The sequence below is a fragment of the Schistocerca serialis genome, chromosome 5 (genome assembly GCF_023864345.2).
Source record: "Schistocerca serialis cubense isolate TAMUIC-IGC-003099 chromosome 5, iqSchSeri2.2, whole genome shotgun sequence".
NCBI classification, from domain to species: domain Eukaryota; kingdom Metazoa; phylum Arthropoda; class Insecta; order Orthoptera; family Acrididae; genus Schistocerca; species Schistocerca serialis.
In genome coordinates, this window is record NC_064642.1 from 430,057,047 (window position 1) to 430,077,599 (window position 20,553).

The 20,553-nt window shown below is 43.2% G+C and overlaps 1 protein-coding gene across 1 annotated transcript in view; it reads left to right on the forward strand.

Moving 5' to 3' along the window:
* LOC126481070 (F-box/WD repeat-containing protein 7) overlaps positions 1 to 20,553 on the forward strand; it is a 138,254-nt gene that overhangs the window by 62,368 nt on the left and 55,333 nt on the right. The window contains exons 6-7 of the mRNA XM_050104555.1: positions 7,221 to 7,415; positions 11,543 to 11,722. Coding sequence (XP_049960512.1) covers positions 7,221 to 7,415; positions 11,543 to 11,722 — 375 coding nt within the window. The remainder of the gene's footprint in view (positions 1 to 7,220; positions 7,416 to 11,542; positions 11,723 to 20,553) is intronic.

A 20,553-nucleotide genomic window follows, 5' to 3' on the forward strand; every position in this document is an offset into this window, starting at 1 on the left:
TCTCACTCCCTTCCCAACCACTGCTTCCCTTTCATGCCCCTCGACTCTTATAACTGCCATCTGGCTTCTGTACAAATTGTAAATAGCCTTTCGCTCCATGTATTTTACCCCTGCCACCTTTAGAATTTGAAAGAGAGTATTCCAGTCAACATTGTCAAACACTTTCTCTGAGTCTACAAATGCTAGAGACGTAGATTTGCCTTTCCTTAATCTTTCTTCTAAGATAAGTCGTAGGGTTAGTATTGCCTCATGTGTTCCAATATTTCTACGGAATCCAAACTGATCTTCCCCAAGGTCAGCTTCTACCAGTTTTTCCATTCGTCTGTAAAGGATTCGCTTTAGTATTTTGCAGCCGTGGCTTATTAAACTGATAGTTAAGTAATTTTCACTTCTGTCAATGCCTGCTTTCCTTGGGATTGGAATTATTATATTCTTCTTGAAGTCTGAGGGTATTTCGCCCATCTCATACATCTTGTTCACCAGATGGTAGAGTTTTGTCAGGACTGGCTCTCCCAAGGCTGTCAGTAGTTCTAATGGAATGTTGTCTACTCCCGGGGCCTTGTTTCAACTTAGGTCTTTCAGTGCTCTGTCAATCTCTCCACGCAGTACCATATCTCCCATTTCATCTTCATCCTCAGTTTCCATAATATTGTCCTCAAGTACATCGCCCTTGTATAGACCCTCTATATACTCCTTCCACCTTTCTGCCAGGGGGGGGGGGGGGGGGGGGTGTAGTATCATGAGAAGAAATATTTGGAAGAAAGTGCTGTAATCCACTTAAAAGGTTTAAGGGAATTTTGAACATTTGTTCTTGTTATGTGAGAGTGAAACAGCTTCCCAAGTGAAACGTAATGTGATTCCTGGAAATTCCCTGTGCCCAACTTGTTACTCAAAAATATTTGTTGTGAATCCAGAACCAGAATCATTTAACCTTGTTAATGACATTTATATTCCTAATGAGGAAGCTGTTAGCATATTGGATTTTGCTTTTTGTAAGTTATATGTATCGCCTGCTTCAAAAATAATAAAATTAAGTAGCAGAAGAATAAAAGCAGCTATTGAAAATAAGGTACAACAAACTTCAGACAAAATTAGAAAAGACTTGGAATCGTGCTGTAGTAATGAAGATATCAACATTATTTCTGAAGAAGAAGAAGAAGAAATCTTACCACCAGTATCATCTGACACTGAATATTTGAGGTTCATAGAGAAATTAAATGTTCAGTGACATCTAAAGAGGAAAAAGTTAAAATTTTAAGTGTGCTGCCTGACTCATGGTCAAGATAAAAAATAGTTCATGAATTCAACATATCTCATCGATTGGTTCAACTAACTGGTAAATTAGTGAATGAGCAAGATGTTCTTCCAGTTTTAGGAAAGTAGTAGTAGGAGTAGGTATAAGTGAAGAAACAATTAAAAAGATCCAGCAGTTTTTTGAAGAAGACGAAAACAGTCGAATGTGCCCAGGTTGCAAAAATAGCAAAAGAGTTGTTACAAATAGAGTTAAAGTAACAAAGCGGAAACAACTAGTGCTGTCCAATTTAAATGAACTTTATGTAGCGTTCAAAAATTCTCATCCTGAATGCAAAATTGAAGGTCAAAATTTTGTGACCTCTGCCCTAAGTGGTGCATTTTGTTTGGATCCTCAGGGACACACTCCTTACGTGTTGGTTTATATCATCAAAATGTCAAACTGATGATTGCAGGTGCAAAACTCAGTGATCTCAACTACAAAGAGTTACTAGATTTGATGATCTGTGACACTTAACAGTTATGACTGCATGGTGAGTTTGTGTAATAAATTCCCTGGTAAGGAAACTGTTATTGAATTGTTTCATGAATATGAGGAAATGCCAGACAGTATTACCTTCAAACAGTGGGTCACAACTGAGAGGGCAGAAATCATATAAGTGGTTACATCTCAGGAAAAGTACTTGAAATCTTTAATTGATAACTTACAAAAACTCAAAAGCCACCACCATGTTTCTAAAATCCAAAGTAAGTTTTTGAAAGACAAAAAAGCACAACTTCATGAAACTGAATGAATAGTGCTAGCTGATTCTGCAGAAAATTTTACATTTGTGATTCAGGATGCAATACAAGGGTATCACTGGGTCAATGACCAGGCAACAGTACATCCATTTAGTCTCTACTTTAAAGATGAGAAAGATGAAGTTTGCAGTTGTTCAATTTGCATTCTTAGCGACTACTTTGAGCATAACACTTTGGCTGTACATGTTTCAAAAGTATGTAATAAATTACATAAAAGAAAATTTTCCCAATGTGAGAAGCTGATATACTTTTTATATGGAAGTAATAGTCAGTATAAGAACAAAAAGAATTTTTCAAATCTTTGCAGCCACAAAGTAGACTTTGAGTGGGAGGCTGAATGACACTTTTGCATCTTGCCATGGCAAAAATGCATGTCATGGAGTAGGAAGTACAACAAAACATGAAGTAATTAAAGCCAGCCTACAAAGACCAACCACAGACCAAATTCTCACAGTACAGGACATGTATGTCTTTTGCAAGGATAATATTAAAGGCACTACTTATTTTCTGATCAAGAAGTGGTTCTGCATATGAAAACAACACTTCAAACCAGATTTGAAAATTATATAGCAATAAAAGGAAAATGGCATTTCCATAAATTCCTTGACATTGCAGAAAACTCTTGATGCTATGTAGCATCAGAAACCGAAATTTATGAGGATCATTGTTTCAGTAAAATTACATCTCTGTCTTTAACATTGAATGACGTAGTGGTGTGTGTGTATGATGGACAGTGGTGTCTTGCAGAGGTTGAAAGGATAAGCTTAGAAAACAATGGTTTTTTTTTTTTTCCTCCCTGCTGGCCCAAGAACATCATTCAAGAAATCTACTTGTGCCAAAGTTTGGATACCAATGAAAAATATTTTAAGGAAACTGTCAGTGCTTGAACTTATCACAGCAACTGGGAGGTCTTATTATATGTCATAGGAGCTGTCGGAAGAAATAAGTATTCTTAACATTCACCACCATGTTTAGGAACAGTCGCATCTCAAAGGATGCTAATTGAAAAATTTATTTTAAGTATGTCAAAATAATATAAATGTTAATTTTAGTTGTGTTTCCACCTTTTGTGTATAATTCAGTACCTTACTTAAATAATAATCGATTATATCCCTTCAATATCACACATGAATAGGCAACAGCCACAAGATCAGTTGTAGAGTAATGTGAATTATCTCCTCATTTTCAAAAATTCATACCTTTGTTCAGTCAGATATCAATGTTGAAATTTTTACAGTATGAGATTTTCACTCTGCAGCGGAGTGTGCGCTGATACGAAACTTCCTGGCAGATTAAAACTGTGTGCCCGACCGAGACTCGAACTCGGGACCTTTGCCTTTCGCGGGCAAGTGCTCTACCAACTGAGCTACCGAAGCACGACTCACGCCCGGTACTCACAGCTTTACTTCTGCCAGTACCTCGTCTCCTACCTTCCAAACTTTACAGAAGCTCTCCTGCGAACCTTGCAGAACTAGCACTCCTGAAAGAAAGGATATTGCGGAGACATGGCTTAGCCACAGCCTGGGGGATGTTTCCAGAATGAGATTTTCACTCTGCAGCGGAGTGTGCGCTGATACGAAACTTCCTGGCAGATTAAAACTGTGTGCCCGACCGAGACTCGAACTCGGGACCTTTGCCTTTCGCGGGCAAGTGCTCTACCAACTGAGCTACCGAAGCACGACTCACGCCCGGTACTCACAGCTTTACTTCTGCCAGTACCTCGTCTCCTACCTTCCAAACTTTACAGAAGCTCTCCTGCGAACCTTGCAGAACTTCTTTCAGGAGTGCTAGTTCTGCAAGGTTCGCAGGAGAGCTTCTGTAAAGTTTGGAAGGTAGGAGACGAGGTACTGGCAGAAGTAAAGCTGTGAGTACCGGGCGTGAGTCGTGCTTCGGTAGCTCAGTTGGTAGAGCACTTGCCCGCGAAAGGCAAAGGTCCCGAGTTCGAGTCTCGGTCGGGCACACAGTTTTAATCTGCCAGGAAGTTTTTTTACAGTATGTTGCTATCATATAGGTGTACAAACTGTGCAAAAATCATATTTTTTATTCAGTCCCACCTGAGATAACTAACCCCAAACTTCAAAAAATGAAAGTTTTCAAATTTCAAAATTTCAAAAATTCATAAATTAGGAAAACATTTGTAAGTGTTCTTGCTCTATATGAGGCTAGTAGTGTATGATATCTAACAATAGGAAAAAATATTCTCTCATAAATCACTCCTTGTTTTTCAGTTTTGGGCCTAAAAAGTGGATTTTTGAAAATTTAGATACCTAATTTTGGAGGTCATTTTGATTGGTTATTTTTGAATTTAGGGTATTTTCTGTTATAGTCAATGTTGTAGAGGACACTTTTCTAAAAACAATGTCAATTGCAATGTTGTAACTTAACCCAGTGCAGAGATATTCATATTTTTGCTAACGTCTCTAAACAGAAATGCCATCGCGCTCATACAAATGAAAATGGCTGCCATTCAGTAAGGGTGAAAGGCAATTTTTTTTAAAAACTGTTTTGAACTTCCCAATTATAGGGCAATCACATATAAAAAAATTAAAATATTTAAAAATTGTGAAGCAACCAACTTAATTTTTATTTGACCGCTTCATTTGGATTGACCCAGCTACATGCAAATTTCCTGGTGGGTGTGAACCCTTTACCACCTTCACTTTGTGCGATGGCCCATGTTCAGCCTTGGTCTTCATTCGCTTTCTAAGGAGACTACTCCAATCTTCCCCTATTGCCTTATGTTTCACAACCTTTGCATGTTACTTCACAATAGTACCTTTGTGTACACTGATGGCTCTTGGTTTGACCTTGGTGTCGGGTGTGCCTTCATCATTGGCGCTGACATTTTTCGGTATTGGCTTCCAGCGCACTGCTTAGTATTTACAGCAGTTCTTCACCCCATATCAGGTTACGGGGTACATCCAGCGACACAGCCTTTTAACTTGTGTCCTCTGCTCAGACACTCTCAGCGCCTTTCAAAGCCCCTGTGCACTGTACACCACCCATTCCGTAGTGCAATGGGTCCAGGAAAACTGTCACTTACTTACTCTTGATGGAGCCACTGTGTGTTTATGTGGGTTACTGGTCATGTCAGTCTGTCAGGAAACTAGACTGCTGATCTTGCTGCCCAGGCTGCAGACCTTGTACCATAGCCCATTAGTTCTTATATTCCCTCCGGTCTCTGTGTTGCTGTCTGTCAGGCGATGGTGTCATTTTGGTATCGCCACTGGTCCTCCCAACTTTTAATTGTCCGCCATTTCCTGGTGGAATGTCTGTTTTAAAATTTTTATGTTTGGTTTTGCCATCTGAGTTACCAGCCATTTTAGTGAACGACGCACATGGTGTCGACTGCATTCTACTTTTTATCTGTCATTGCAATATGGTGCAGAATATTTTTTAGTTCGGGACCTCTGTTTCTCTATGGTGTATTTTAAGACCTATCTCCACGTACCTGTTTTTAGCTGTCTTCTTTTACATGGATAGAATTGACATGTAGTCATTTTTAACTCCTGTCTGTCTTTGTGTTCTATAGTTTTGACATATGCACGTATGACCCTAGTTGTTTTTGCACCCTAAAACAACACAAAACACTGTATTTGCCTTCGGGAGGATGACAGTTCAAACCTACATCTAGCCAGCCTGATTTGGGTTTTCCATGATTCCACTAAATCACTTAAGGGTTGAGAATGTCTTTAAAAGTTATAGATTGCATATAGTGTGCCTTTAAAAAAAAAAAAAAAAAAAAAAAAAAAATTAGTGACAATGTATTAGCGAGGAGGATCCATTTATTAATGTGCATGGAAAATTGTGTTAATGAATTGTTCTAAAACTGTGGTGGTTTCATATTTATTGCAGTGTTTGTGTTACCAATATCTGCAAAAGAAACAAATTAAGCATCTGTTAATATTACAAATGAAGGGTAATAACACACACAAGAAAAAATAAACACCCAAAGATGGAACCTTGTGATATACCACATGTAACAGGTTACCAGTTGGATGATGACTAATAACTTGGGACTCCAGCCTGTCAGTACCCATTGTTACCTGTTAAAGAGAGAAACACTGAATCACATTTCCTGCACCAATTTCTGATGGAATAAATATACTCTTAATTTTTCCATTAGCCTAAAGTAGTAGTTTTAGAACTAATTGAGGGTCAGTGTGATCACACTCTGAATCATGTTTGTTTTTTCATCTAGTGGTTTTCTAGGTATAATAATGTTGTTGTTGTTGTTGTTGTTAAGATGTATGACTGTAAAACCAGTTAAACTATCCTGGTCCACCTGTGTCCGTGTTTAAGGTCGCTAACGTACAGCTTGAGCTGTGGCACTCTATCTGGGTTAAGATGGTTCGAATCCTGGTGCTGAACATACATGTGGTATTACAAATAGTGCTTAATGGAGAATGTTGTCATTATTTGAAAAATTACATTTTTTTCTGTTAGTGCTCAAAATTTAGAAAGGTCTTGTAAAAACCTGAAGTCGGTATCTTTGAAACTCAACAATAAGCCTAGTTTTAATGAACTGCTGTTTGAAAATAAGTTTTTGCTTTTATCATACACATTAGGATTTCTTCTAATAGGAGGAGTTGAAATGTAAATATCAATTTTTTTCTCTCCCACTGTGTGTATTCCTCACCATGAAAAATCTCTACATGCAACTCAAGGAATTAGAGACTGCATAAATTAAAATAAATGCTGATTATTTTTACATTAATCCTGTTATTTTTTTATTAACCTCTGTCAGATTATTATGAGAAACTGTTAATTTGTCTTAGTCAGAATATATTTATTTCATGAAGAAAATCCCTTTGATACTAAAATATGTATGATTTTTGTTATATCATCACTTTAGTCTGTACAAGTAGTGTGGTGTTAATGGTAAATGGTTGATATATAACTATCATTACCTTGAAAATGTTGAGACAAGAGGGCAGAGTTATGACAAATATTATTATTATTATTATTATTTATTACATTGATCTTATGCATAAATAAATAATGACCATTAATGTCCATCATTGTAGAGTAAACATAATGAAGTCCTTGGAATTAGTTTTGTGAAGTAGAATAATAAACTGACCTAGGGTTAAGTATATCATTTTCAAGTTAAAATAACCTCTACTTCATGTCACCTATTCCATTTTTCTTTTTTTTTTTTTTTACAGTTGGCATTGTATGTATTGTCTTTCCTTGAACCACGTGATCTTCTAAGAGCCGCACAAACGTGTCGCAGTTGGCGGTTCTTAGCAGAAGACAATCTTCTGTGGCGGGAAAAATGCCGTGAAGCTGGTATAGAAGAAGTAAGAGAGTCTTTTAGCCGTCGGAAACCAAGATTAAATCCCGTTACTTCTCCGTGGAAGGTAATATGTCTTAAAGTTTGTGCTATCTTCATGGTCTCCAGCTGTTTACATTAATGTGATAACTACTTGAGAATACTCTATTACTATGAATTCCATGTATCTTTTGGTTTTCCCCCCATCTATTCTAATATTTAGCATGACTTCATGCTGTCCCTGTCTAGAGCAAGTCTCTTAACAAATATATGCTTGACATTACTGCCTTCACTAAAGTAAAATATATTCTAACTCTATTCTGCTGATAGACCAACTATCTGCTGAATCACAGTATTCCAAAGTAACTAATTATAGTGACCAGAAGGTGCAGTTATTTGTATCAAGGTATTGGACCCTTCTGGAATAATGTTCCCATTTTTTAATTCACACAATTTTATTGTTAAATAATAGTACATTGTTTAAAGCTATTCAAACTCGTGTGTTTGTTTTACAGTGTGTGTGTCAATTTTATGAAATACATTGTGATGCTTATTCACGAGGCAGAACTTCAGGTCAAGATACACAATGTGCATGAAAAGAATTAGGATTAACAGTGATCTGTGACAACAAAGATTAATCTTTGCAGAGTCAAATTAACTTTATGCTGTCACAGTTTGTTACTGCTTCCTTGCCCTTTCTTTAACCTTTTGAATATCTCAGCACAGAACTGTGACTTTCCCCTCTCATATTGCATGCACATTGTTCTACGCCGTTTTCTGCTATTGTTTTCCTCTTTCACACCCCTATCATAACTACAGTATCACAGAAATAACTATCATTAAATAATAGTACATTGTTTAAAGCTATTCAAACTCGTGTGTTTGTTTTACAGTGTGTGTGTCAATTTTATGAAATACATTGTGATGCTTATTCACGAGGCAGAACTTCAGGTCAAGATACACAATGTGCATGAAAAGAATTAGGATTAACAGTGATCTGTGACAACAAAGATTAATCTTTGCAGAGTCAAATTAACTTTATGCTGTCACAGTTTGTTACTGCTTCCTTGCCCTTTCTTTAACCTTTTGAATATCTCAGCACAGAACTGTGACTTTCCCCTCTCATATTGCATGCACATTGTTCTACGCCGTTTTCTGCTATTGTTTTCCTCTTTCACACCCCTATCATAACTACAGTATCACAGAAATAACTATCATTTCCAAGAACTGTTACTCTTTATCGTGCTACAGTTTTCATTGTTTGAGTAGTAAGTAACTAGGTGGTCACCTTTTGTTCAGCATATAGTTTTTTGTTAGTTACTCTTCTTACATGGTTAAGAACTTGATTTCACTTACTGCAACAATGTCGTAAATTTTGAAATTCTGAGTAATGCAAGTCAATGCTAGACATTTAATTTGGAGAAACAGATATTATTAGACTCTTCATGATCTTTTGTATTTTATTATGGAATAAGCAAAATTCTTAATGTAACATCTTTAAAGAGCACCCTCGGAAAATTATATCCACCACAGAAATTAAAAGGAAAGACCTGTCATTCAAGTATTAAGAAGACTGATATGTAGAAGGTGGATCACTTTGTGCTTTGCGTTTTGACTTTCGTCTAATTATGAAGTAATATAGAATACTGCACTTCCATCCTTATTGCACAGTGGCTGATTCACTATTGCAATGGTAGTCACGAAAAAAAACTGAATGGAATATTTGTGTTCTTCGTTAGGAAAAGTATGAAATTTTCCATATTCCATAAAGTGTAAATATAAAATAATTCTTTCAGATTTTGTATTGTCATTCTTGTGCAGATACTAATACAGGGTGTATATGCTCGAGAAAAAACCCAGGAATTTTTTCATCTGGGAGAAAACCGGGAAAAACGCTGTAATTTTTTTTAAATTCTGGGAATTTTTCATTGTTTCAGCCTTCAGCAAAATTTTTGTAGTTTTGTCTCGTAAGAACTGATAAACAGAAAAATTTGACAGTCTGTTGGATGAAGACTATGGAATACTTCACAACAATAAACTGCTGCCAATGATCGTGATGTCACAACTGTTTACATTTAGTTCGTTTGAGCATTTGCCCGCGGACTCAAGGGCATGCACAACTGAGTTGCATATGGGCAGTACCTTCTCCCACTTCTGCCTATTTCAAGTGTGGCTGTTAGCTGTATCAGCAGTAGCAACAAGTAGTCAGATTTTTTCTGGCGCACCCAAGCTGCCAGATTCGCACATGCACATAGCACTCTGGGTTGTAATGGGGAGGGGTTAGTCTCCACTTACACAGTGTTTATGTTTCTTGATTTTGTTGTTTCCTCTTCGTTTATACTTCTCACGTCAAATGAAAACAAAATGGACTTCTGTGGGTCCGAGCTATGAGGTGAATTAAAATACATTCACATAATTACATAACACTAGCATATGTTACTAGTTTCAGTTAACTGATTTTTATTTTATTTCTACCTTTTTGGCAGTCAAGCATTAATTGCCTTGCAGAACAGTGAAGTTATTTTTGTCAGTTTGCTAGGTAAATGTGTCTTTTATTAATCCTTTCCCAGAGGTAGTCAATTTAATAGAAATGAAATGTTTCCGTAATATTGGCTAGTTTCAACTGCTCACTGAATTTCAAGTGCACATTTTCATCTTCAGGCACATATGGCATTATGCCATAATAAAGAACCAAACACAAGATAATACAGTACTGGTACACCAAGAAAATTTGCATCCCAAAAATCGCACCAAAAAGCTTAATATTAAGTTGGGGCCTACTTCGTTGTGAATCTGGACATATGAATGTGCACGTTAAGCTGAAGTATGCATTTTAACGTGGATTACGAAATTCTGATCCTCTCAGAGTATCCTATTTATTTTAGGACATCATGTAAGATCTCTAAATACTATATATGTACGAGCATACGGGCTTCCTGCATCATTGTAGCCACCCACGCACAGTAAAGTCTGTTTTCTGGCAATCTCTGACAACTGCTGATACAAAGCTATTTCTAACAGGTTATGGGAAAGTATTGCGAATGGTGCTTTGAAAAGCGTTAGTTTCAAAGTAAACTTCGCCTTTATGCAAGATGAATTATGTTATGTGTGTGAATGTGCAATGAATTTCTTAAATTAGAGCATTTGACTCTCATTTAAAGCTTAACACATTGATGAGTAACTACTTACAAGAATTTTGAGCACAGAAGACCAAATATTAATGTCTTTATTTAAAATTTTACGGGCACATTTCTGTGATGTATTGTGAAGAGTAATACACCCAAAAAAGACAGTAATATATGTGAAAGCTTAGCTTTTCTTGTAGCTACACTACGTACATTAATTTCAACCATTAACTTTTCCTATTTGTGTGTTCACACTACTTAAGTGATGTTGCTATTGGCTGGCTACATAAAGTTTCCTATGCTCTAAATATCTGCTGTCATTGGCTGGCAAGATCCCATGACATAAGCTATGATGGGTTTACAAAAGCACTTTTCAATCTAGATTTCAGTGCTTCCAAAACTAACCTGCTGTGTTTAGTGGAATTCGAATCTATATTTTCGTAATACGAATACAAAAATATGCAGCGTAAATGTTGCTGCACGTCACAGATGTTTCCAGATTTATTTATTTTTTTCTTCGGAGTTTCTTCGTTCTCTGAAGTTCCATGCTGGGGGATTGATATTTTTACAGTTCCGAGGGAAAGTATACTGCAACTAATCATGGAAAAAGTGTATTTTTCACCTTGGGAAAAGTGTATTTTCATGTGGGGAGAAAGTGCTTTTTTAATCAGGAAATCTGGGAAAAATCCGGGAATTTTTTTTCCTTGTACACCTATACACCCTGTAATAGGAAAAACATTAACCATTGTTACAACTATCACATTGTTTCATAAGAAGACACTACGATGGATGACATGATATGATTGCTCCAATCAGTATAATGTTGAAACATACAAACAGAAAATTCTTGACGTGATTTGAAGAGGACTTCCTATTTCCTGCTGTAATTTCACAGCTAGTATTAATATTGAAATTTAAATTTGTAGGATTTGCATTGCATAACAAGACATTGATATTATGTTGTGTATAACAGTTACCATTCCTTCATTTCCCAAGAATATTAGTTTTGTGACCAGAAATGTGAGAAAATAATGCCTTTGTGTAATGTATTTTGATTAAAAAGTAATGTAATTTTGTGCTTATATTGCAGGCAGCTTTCATGCGCCAGCATACGATAGAAATGAATTGGAGGGTAAAACCAATTCGACCACCAAAAGTCCTCAAAGGCCATGATGACCATGTAATAACATGCCTGCAATTCTCAGGGAATCGGATAGTAAGTGGGTCAGATGACAATACGTTAAAAGTGTGGTCAGCAACCACAGGAAAGGTGAGTTATCATTGAATTGTGCCCCAGTATTTCACAGTAAAATAGTATCCATTTTCCTTCTTGATATTGTCCTTTTAGGTCTGTAACCATACTTCATGCAAAAATATTAGTAATGCCAAATAATTGTGCTGTTCTGTACAGTTTTTTAATTGTTTGTTTGTTTGTTCGTGTGTGTGTGTGTGTGTGTGTGTGTGTGTGTTTAAATGAGCAATGGTAAATTAATTCTTGTGCATACACAAATTATGCTAATTCTGTGTGGGTGGATGGTGTATCCCTCCCTCCCTCCTACCCTCCCCTCCCCTCCCCCTCCCTCCTCCCCTCCCTCCCTCCTCCCCTCCCTCCCTCCTCCCCTCCCTCCCTCCTCCCCTCCCTCCCTCCTCCCCTCCCTCCCTCCTCCCCTCCCTCCCTCCTCCCCTCCCTCCCTCCTCCCCTCCCTCCCTCCTCCCCTCCCTCCCTCCTCCCCTCCCTCCCTCCTCCCCTCCCTCCCTCCTCCCCTCCCTCCCTCCTCCCCTCCCTCCCTCCTCCCCTCCCTCCCTCCTCCCCTCCCTCCCTCCTCCCCTCCCTCCCTCCTCCCCTCCCTCCCTCCACCCCTCCCTCCCTCCACCCCTCCCTCCCTCCACCCCTCCCTCCCTCCACCCCTCCCTCCCTCCACCCCTCCCTCCCTCCACCCCTCCCTCCCTCCACCCCTCCCTCCCTCCACCCCTCCCTCCCTCCACCCCTCCCTCCCTCCACCCCTCCCTCCCTCCACCCCTCCCTCCCTCCACCCCTCCCTCCCTCCCTCCACCCCTCCCTCCCTCCCTCCACCCCTCCCTCCCTCCCTCCACCCCTCCCCTCCCTCCGCCCCTCCCCTCCCTCCGCCCCTCCCCTCCCTCCACCCCTCCTCTTCCTCCCCTCCCCCAAAGCCCACACCTCTTCTGCGGATATGTGTGTGGTGCACAAGGGATACCAAGCTATTGCAGCCTTCTTCTCTCCCGGACTGTACTCTCTTCCCCTCCTTTATGACAACCCAGCTACTGCCATGGTTATGCTTTTCCATTGTCATTTTTGTCTCTGTATCCCCCCCCCCCATTGTATTTGACCTCCCTTTCCAAATTGCAATTTGAGGAAGAGCTCCCTCCGTAGTGTCTGCAGTGCGAGTCTGTCTCTCTCCCCCCCTCTCTCTCCCCCCCTCTCTCCCCCCCCCTCTCTCTCCCCCCCTCTCTCTCCCCCCTCTCTCTCCCCCCCTCTCTCTCCCCCCTCTCTCCCCCCCTCTCTCCCCCCCCTCTCTCCCCCCCTCTCTCCCCCCTCTCCCTCCTCCCCCCTCTCCCTCCTCCCCCCTCTCCCTCCTCCCCCCTCTCTCTCCTCCCCCCTCTCTCTCCTCCCCCCTCTCTCTCCTCCCCCCTCTCTCTCCTCCCCCCTCTCTCTCCTCCCCCCTCTCTCTCCTCCCCCCTCTCTCTCCTCCCCCCTCTCTCTCCTCCCCCCTCTCTCTCCTCCCCACTCTCTCTCCTCCCCACTCTCTCTCCTCCCCACTCTCTCTCCTCCCCACTCTCTCTCCTCCCCACTCTCTCTCCTCCCCACTCTCTCTCCTCCCCACTCTCTCTCCTCCCCACTCTCTCTCCTCCCCACTCTCTCTCCTCCCCACTCTCTCTCCTCCCCACTCTCTCTCCTCCCCACTCTCTCTCCTCCCCACTCTCTCTCCTCCCCACTCTCTCTCCTCCCCACTCTCTCTCCTCCCCACTCTCTCTCCTCCCCACTCTCTCTCCTCCCCACTCTCTCTCCTCCCCCCTCTCTCTCCTCCCCCCTCTCTCTCTCCTCCCCCCTCTCTCTCTCCTCCCCACTCTCTCTCTCCTCCCCACTCTCTCTCTCCTCCCCACTCTCTCTCTCCTCCCCACTCTCTCTCTCCTCCCCACTCTCTCTCTCCTCCCCACTCTCTCTCTCCTCCCCACTCTCTCTCTCCTCCCCACTCTCTCTCTCCTCCCCACTCTCTCTCTCCTCCCCCCTCTCTCTCTCCTCCCCACTCTCTCTCTCCTCCCCCCTCTCTCTCTCCTCCCCCCTCTCTCTCTCCTCCCCCCTCTCTCTCTCCTCCCCCCTCTCTCTCTCCTCCCCCCTCTCTCTCTCCTCCCCCCTCTCTCTCCTCCCCCCCTCTCTCTCCTCCCCCCCTCTCTCTCCTCCCCCCCTCTCTCTCCTCCCCCCCTCTCTCTCCTCCCCCCCCTCTCTCTCCTCCCCCCCTCTCTCTCCTCCCCCCCTCTCTCTCCTCCCCCCTCTCTCTCCTCCCCCCCTCTCTCTCCTCCCCCCCTCTCTCTCCTCCCCCCCTCTCTCTCCTCCCCCCCTCTCTCTCCTCCCCCCCTCTCTCTCCTCCCCCCCTCTCTCTCCTCCCCCCCTCTCTCTCCTCCCCCCCTCTCTCTCCCCCCTCTCTCTCCCCCCATCTCACTCCCCCCCTCCTCTCTCTCTCTCTCCCCCTCTCCACCCCATCTTTCCACCCCCCTCTCTCCCCCCACTCTGGCCTCTCTCCTACCCCCTCTCCCACACATCCAGCCTGCTAGGTCACCAGCACATGTAGACAGTCTGTGTGCTGGGGCTGTTATTTACCCATTCATCTGAGCCACCAGAGACAACACACAAATCATCCTTCTGGTGCCTGACCTGTCACAAACTTGGTTATTCCAAGGTGTGGGTGTTCATCTTTTTGGGGCATTTGTACTCCCAACAATGACCGCTCTGTCAGGTACCCCTTACTGCACCTGGGTGGCACCCACAGTGTGAGCTGTTGATTGGAATGGGTGGTACCAGGGCAGACACACTACACACAAAACATGCCAAGCTCCTTATTTCTGGCCACTCTTCCGTGGCTGTCTATTCAGATAGGACGGTTTTCTCAGCATCTCTACTTTTGCTTCCTTGGCCTTCCCCTCCATGACCACCACTTGGAAGGAGGGCCAAGCCCTGTGGCTAAGGATGAAACCCTTACCACATTACTTGGTTTTCTGCTATCAAACTGCTCATATTTGTAGAATGTATGGAAGATAAGTTTGGTGAAGTTCACCTAGTAAGATGCGATCTGGTTTCCAACTGATTAAAACTTCTATTGCCAGTCAACTGGTTTCCCTTCGTGCTGGCAAGCACTTAGAAGACGTCCTATTGATCACTTCTCACCAGTCCTTAAACATAACCTAGGACATTATCTTCCACAGGGACCTTCTTTACAGTCTGGCGAGGAACTCAGTAATAATCTGGCATGGCGCAGCTTTAATTTCATCTGGTGAGTCCAGAGACGTCCTGAGGAGAGTCGCATTGATACCGGCACTTTCATTCTGGTTTTTGAGGAGGTATCATTTCAGAAAGAGTCGAAGTTATGGTTTACCATTGTAATGGGAAGCCCTGTATCCCATCTTTTGTGAGGTGAATCCTATTTGCAGCAACTGTGGCTATCAAGTCCATGTGGGGAGTCCTTGCACCACCTCAACCTAGTACATGAACTGTTCCAGTCTACATTTTCCTCACTCGCTAGATTGCCTGATACAAGATTAAGGAATTCAAAACTCTTGACGTCTATCCTACTCTGAGGCCTGCCGGTAACTTAACAATCTCCACCTGGTGTCTTTAACATTTGCCTTCGCTTCTGTTGCGTCCTTTCCTCCTCCCCAGCAGTTCCTGTTCCTTCCCCTCACAGAACTGCTCCTTCTCGTTGGCTGGAGAAGAAAAGCTCTTCTCTGGCACCCAGTGGAGGTGGGGCTCCCTCTATGAACTCCATCCCTGGCGTCTTCACAAGAAGCAGACTGTCGCTTTGAGTCGGATGCAGAACCCATGCTGTGTGGGCCTCAAGGCCACTCATTGTCTTTCAGATTATGATACTGCTGCAACTTGGTCTTTTCCTGATGACACTTCCTCTTGCAGTCTGAAGGAGAAGAAAAAGTTGCACAAGTCTCAGGACGTGGCACCCACAACATCCCAGGGGGTGTCAGACCCTCCTTCTTAATCAGGGTCCAATTTTACATTCATGGATGTCATTCCATCCTTACTGCAGACAGACACTGGCTTTGCACGATGACCAACTGTGGCCCATTCAACATCCATCCAGCCTCTTCTACTATTCTCTTCCAGTGGAACTGTAATAGTCAGTAGCATCACCTTTTGGAATTGCAGTCTCTTGTTTCTCTCTACTCTGTAACTTGTGTTGTACTGCAGGAATCTCATTTGTGGATATTCATTTGCCAAGCCTTCTGCTGGAACTGGGTCGGCCCATTGCGAGCCTCTGGTGAAATTGTTGCACATGGAAATTGTTACTTCCATTGTTACTCTGCATACTGCACTAGAAGTGGTTGTTCAAATCGATTTAGACTATGCAATAATGGTATTCAATCTTTATCTCCCCCCAGACTGGCCTCCTATGCTTTCTGCTGTTCTTGCCCTCTAACTGCTCCCTCACCTCTTTCTTCATCTTGGAGGTTTTAATGCCCATAACCCGCTGTAGGGTTGTACTGTGACCACTGGCTGGGGCAGGATTGTTGAAGACCATCTCAGGCATTGCTCTTTCTGTTGCAGCCCTGGATTCCTCCCCTCCATTCTGTTGGGAGTTCATGATGATAGCGATCATTTACCAATTGTCTTACCTTTTCTGCAGCATCAGTCACCTCGATGCTCTCCCAGATGGGCCTTTACTAATGCTGATTGGGATGCCTTTTTCTTGGCTGCCATCCCACCCGCTCCACTGCATGACAGCATTGATGAGTTCATACAGAGTTTGACCGATGCCATACTTTCAACAGCTGCTTCAACAATTCCTTCTTCCTAGGGTTTTCCCTGGAGAAGACTGCCTGGGTGGACCCTCAAAATCACCGAGGCTATGAAAGACTGCCTTCGTGCCCTCCAACTCTGCATACGGCATCCGTCTCTCGACTGCTTCCAGGATTTAGACGGATTTGTGCCCGAGCCTGTTTTTTTTCTTAAATTCCAGAAACATATTAGTTGGGAACTATTTGCTGCTGCCATAGGGCCACATACTCCCTTTTTTTTTTTGCAGTTATGGGCAAAGATCTGGCGCATTTTATGCCCTCATCCTCTTAGAGGTGTGTCAGGAGGTTCCTTGAATGGTGTTGCCCTCGCTATCAGCCTAGACCATATTGCTGACCATTTTGCCAGGCCTAAGTGTTGGTCTTTTATCTGCTTGCATTCCATCTTCTCAACCATTTGGAATGATTTCCTTTATCTTTCATTCCCCACCACCTGGAGCCATATAACACAACATTTAGTGAGTGGAAATTCATCTGCGCCTTTGCTCTGTGTCCCGACATGGCTCCTGGACAGGATTGGGTGCACAGCCAAATGCTTCAATACTTATCAGTGGCTGTTGTTGTTGTGGTCTTCAGTCCAGAGACTGGTTTGATGCAGCGCTCCATGCTACTCTATCCTGTGCAAGCTCCTTCATCTCCCAGTACCTACTGCAACCTACATCCTTCTGGATCTGTTTGGTATATTCATCTCTTGGTCTCCCTCTTCGATTTTTACCCTACATGCTGCCCTCCAATACCAAATTGGTGATCCTTTGATGCCTCAGAATATGCCCTACCGACCGATCCCCTCTTCTAGTCAAGTTGTGCCACAAATTTCTCTTCTCTCCAATTCTATTCAATACCTCCTCATTATTTCACCATACAGTAAAGCTGCATGCCCTCGGGAAAAATTACGGCTGTAGTTTCCTCTTGCTTTCAGCCGTTCGCAGTACCAGCACAGCAAGGCCATCATCCTCTCCCAGCTCTGAATTGGCCATACTTGGCTGACTCATGGTCATCTCCTCTGTTGTAGGGACTGCCCCACTGCTATTGTAGTGCCTGTTTCACAGTAATCCACATTTTGCTGGGCTGCCCTAATCTATCCGCCGTGTGACAGACACTTTATTCTTCCCGACTTGCTTCCCCTGGTGCTAACCTACGATATCTCAGTGGCTGACTTGGCTTTATGCTTTTTCATGAATTGGATTTTTACCATTCTCTCTAAGGGAGGGCACCTCAGTCTTGTTGGCCAATTGAGGTGTAGGCAGGAATCTGTTAGCTCCTCAGCCCAAAATGGGCATCGGTTGTCTGGGCTTGGTGGTCTGTCCCAGCCCTCGCCTTGCCCACTCTCTTGCTCATCTTCTCCCTTCTCTTTTGTTCTGTTCAGTTTAGTATTCTACCTCTGTTTTCCTGTGCTTCTCTTGTCTTGTCCTTGTTGCTTGTCATTTCTGGGTATTGTTGGGGTGTGTGTGTGGTAAGTGGTGGGGTTATGTCCCCATCACACTTTCTGCCTTTGGGTGCCTCTAGCTGCTCAATGGATGCTCACCCATATTTCTTTCTCCCTCCCCCATTTCTCTTCTTCATTGTTCCTTTTTCTAGACTATGTTGATCTTCGGTAGACTTTGGCATTTTCTTTCCTTGGGTTTTGTGCACTAAGCCCTTCTATGTTGTTAGTCTTGTTGACTTATCTGTTGCAGATAAGAGCAACTGGTGACATTGTTTGGTGCCTTTAAGCATTCAACCCACCCATCTCTCTCTCTCTCTCTCTCTCTCTCTCTCTCTCTCTCTCTCTCTCCCTCCCTCCCTCCCTCCCTCCCTCTACCTCTCCTTTCATCACATCACATCTCCATCCTATAATTTCCTCATCTCCTTTTGCCATATAACAGTCTACTACCCTGCAATATGCTGCTCTCCTTTCACCCATCCCACACTCTATTCCTCTCCTTTCTCCTCTACCTACCTTCCTTGGGGCTCATCCCTCTTCTGTTACCTCCTGGAGTCTGCTTTCGCCACTTGCTATGGCAGCTTAACTTCACGCTACCAGCAACCTTTCCAGTGGGTGTGAACCCTTCACCACCTTGGCTCCGTGAAGCGGCCCATGTCAACGTTGTCCTTCATTTGGTTCCAGAGGACACTACTCCAGCCTTGGTATATCGCTTTCAGTGTCATGACCTTCGCATGGAACTTTGCAATAGTACCTTTGTGTACGCTGATGGCTCTTGGACTGACTGTGGGGTTGGGTGTGCCTTCATCATTGGCACCTGTGTCTTTTGATATTAGCTTCTGGCACATTTCTCAGTATTTACTGCCGAGCTCTTCGCCTTGTATCAGGCGACACAGCCTTTCCAATTGTGTCCTCTGCTCAGACTCACTCATTGCCCTCAAGACTATGTACGCTGTACACTGCTCATCCCTTAGTGCAGTGGGTCCAGGAAAATTCACTTACTCACTCTTGGTGGAGCCAATGAAATGTTTCTGTGGGTCCCTGGTCATGTCGGTTTGCCAGGAAATGAGGCTGCTGATGCTGCTGCCATGGCTGCAGTCCTCGTACCTCAACCAATGAGTACCTGTATTCCGTCCAATGATCTGTGTGTTGCCATCTTTCAGGAGGTGGTGTCCCTTTGGCATCACCAATGGTCCTCCCTTCATGAGAATAAGCTTTGTCTTATTAAGCCTCTCCCGGTGCCTTGGGTGACAACCTCTCAGCCCTCCCGCCGGGAGGAGATTATTTTAACTCGGCTGCATATTGGGCAGTGCCTTTTTAGCTGTCGTCATTTGCTCAGTGGCACTACCCTGCCGCTTCGTACGCATTGTGCCCAAATTTTAACTGTCTGCCGCTTCCTGCTGGAATGCCCTTTTTTAACAATTTACATTCTAGCTTGGGTTTGCCGTCTGATTTATCAGCTGTTTTATCGAATGACGCACGGGCTGTCTACCGCATTTTACTTTTTATTAACCGAAGCACTATGGCAAAGGCCATTAAATCTATAGTTTTGGACCTCCATTTTTGTATGGCGTTTTTATGCATTTATTTATAGTCCGTTTTCCACGTGCCTGTTTTTAGATGTCTCCTATTCTGTCCATTGGGACTGACATATAGTTGTTTCCCTCCTCTCTGTATTCGTGTTCTATAGTTTTGACTTGGGCATGTATGACCCAGTTGTTTTTTGTGTCCTAAAACAAACTAACTACCTTCCTCACTCCCCCCTCTACCCCACAGGTATACAGTAATGCTCTACCCCCCCCCCCCCCCCCCCCTCCTCTCTCTCTCTCTCTCTCTCTCTCTCTCTCTCTCTCTCTCTCTCTCTCTCTCACACTCTGTGTGTGTGTGTGTGTGTGTGTGTGTGTGTGTGTGTGTGTGTGTGTACACACACACACACACACACACACACACACACACACACACACACACACACACAATACACAAGGCCACTACCACCAGCAGTTCTGACCGAAATAAGATTGTCATGTAAATAGCAATCTGTCGTGGGGCTGGAAAGGAGGAAGGATAGCAGTGTACATGTTGTGGAAGAGAGTAATGCTGTCTCATGAGATGTGCAGGGACTGGATCGTGGCCTGGAGAGACTGCCTGGTGCAGTGTGAAGAGGTGGAGTGTGTGGGGAGAAGAGGAGAGTGAAAAAGGAGAGGAGCAGGGAAGGGAAGGGACAGGCGACTGCATTAGCAGATGATAGCACACAGTGTGGGCATGGGACATGAAAAGAGAGGACACGATAGGATAGAGGCACCAGGGGCCGGAAAGTGTTGTGTGGAAGTTACAGGGACAGTACGTTATCATAGGTTGAGACCGGGATAATTTTGGGAGTGGAGAATATGTTATAAGAATAACTCCATTTGCACATATCTGTAAAGCTGGTGGTGGAGGGGATAATATAGATGGCCAGAGTAATGAGGCAGACATTGAAATCAAGCATGTAATGTTTAGTTGCATGTTGTGGCACATGGTGGTTCACTTTGCTCTTGGCCACAGTTTGGTGATGGTCTTTCATCCTGGTGGACTGCTGGTTATTAGTCATACCAATATAAAAAAAATCACTGTGCTTTGATTGTAGCAGAGCTGGTATA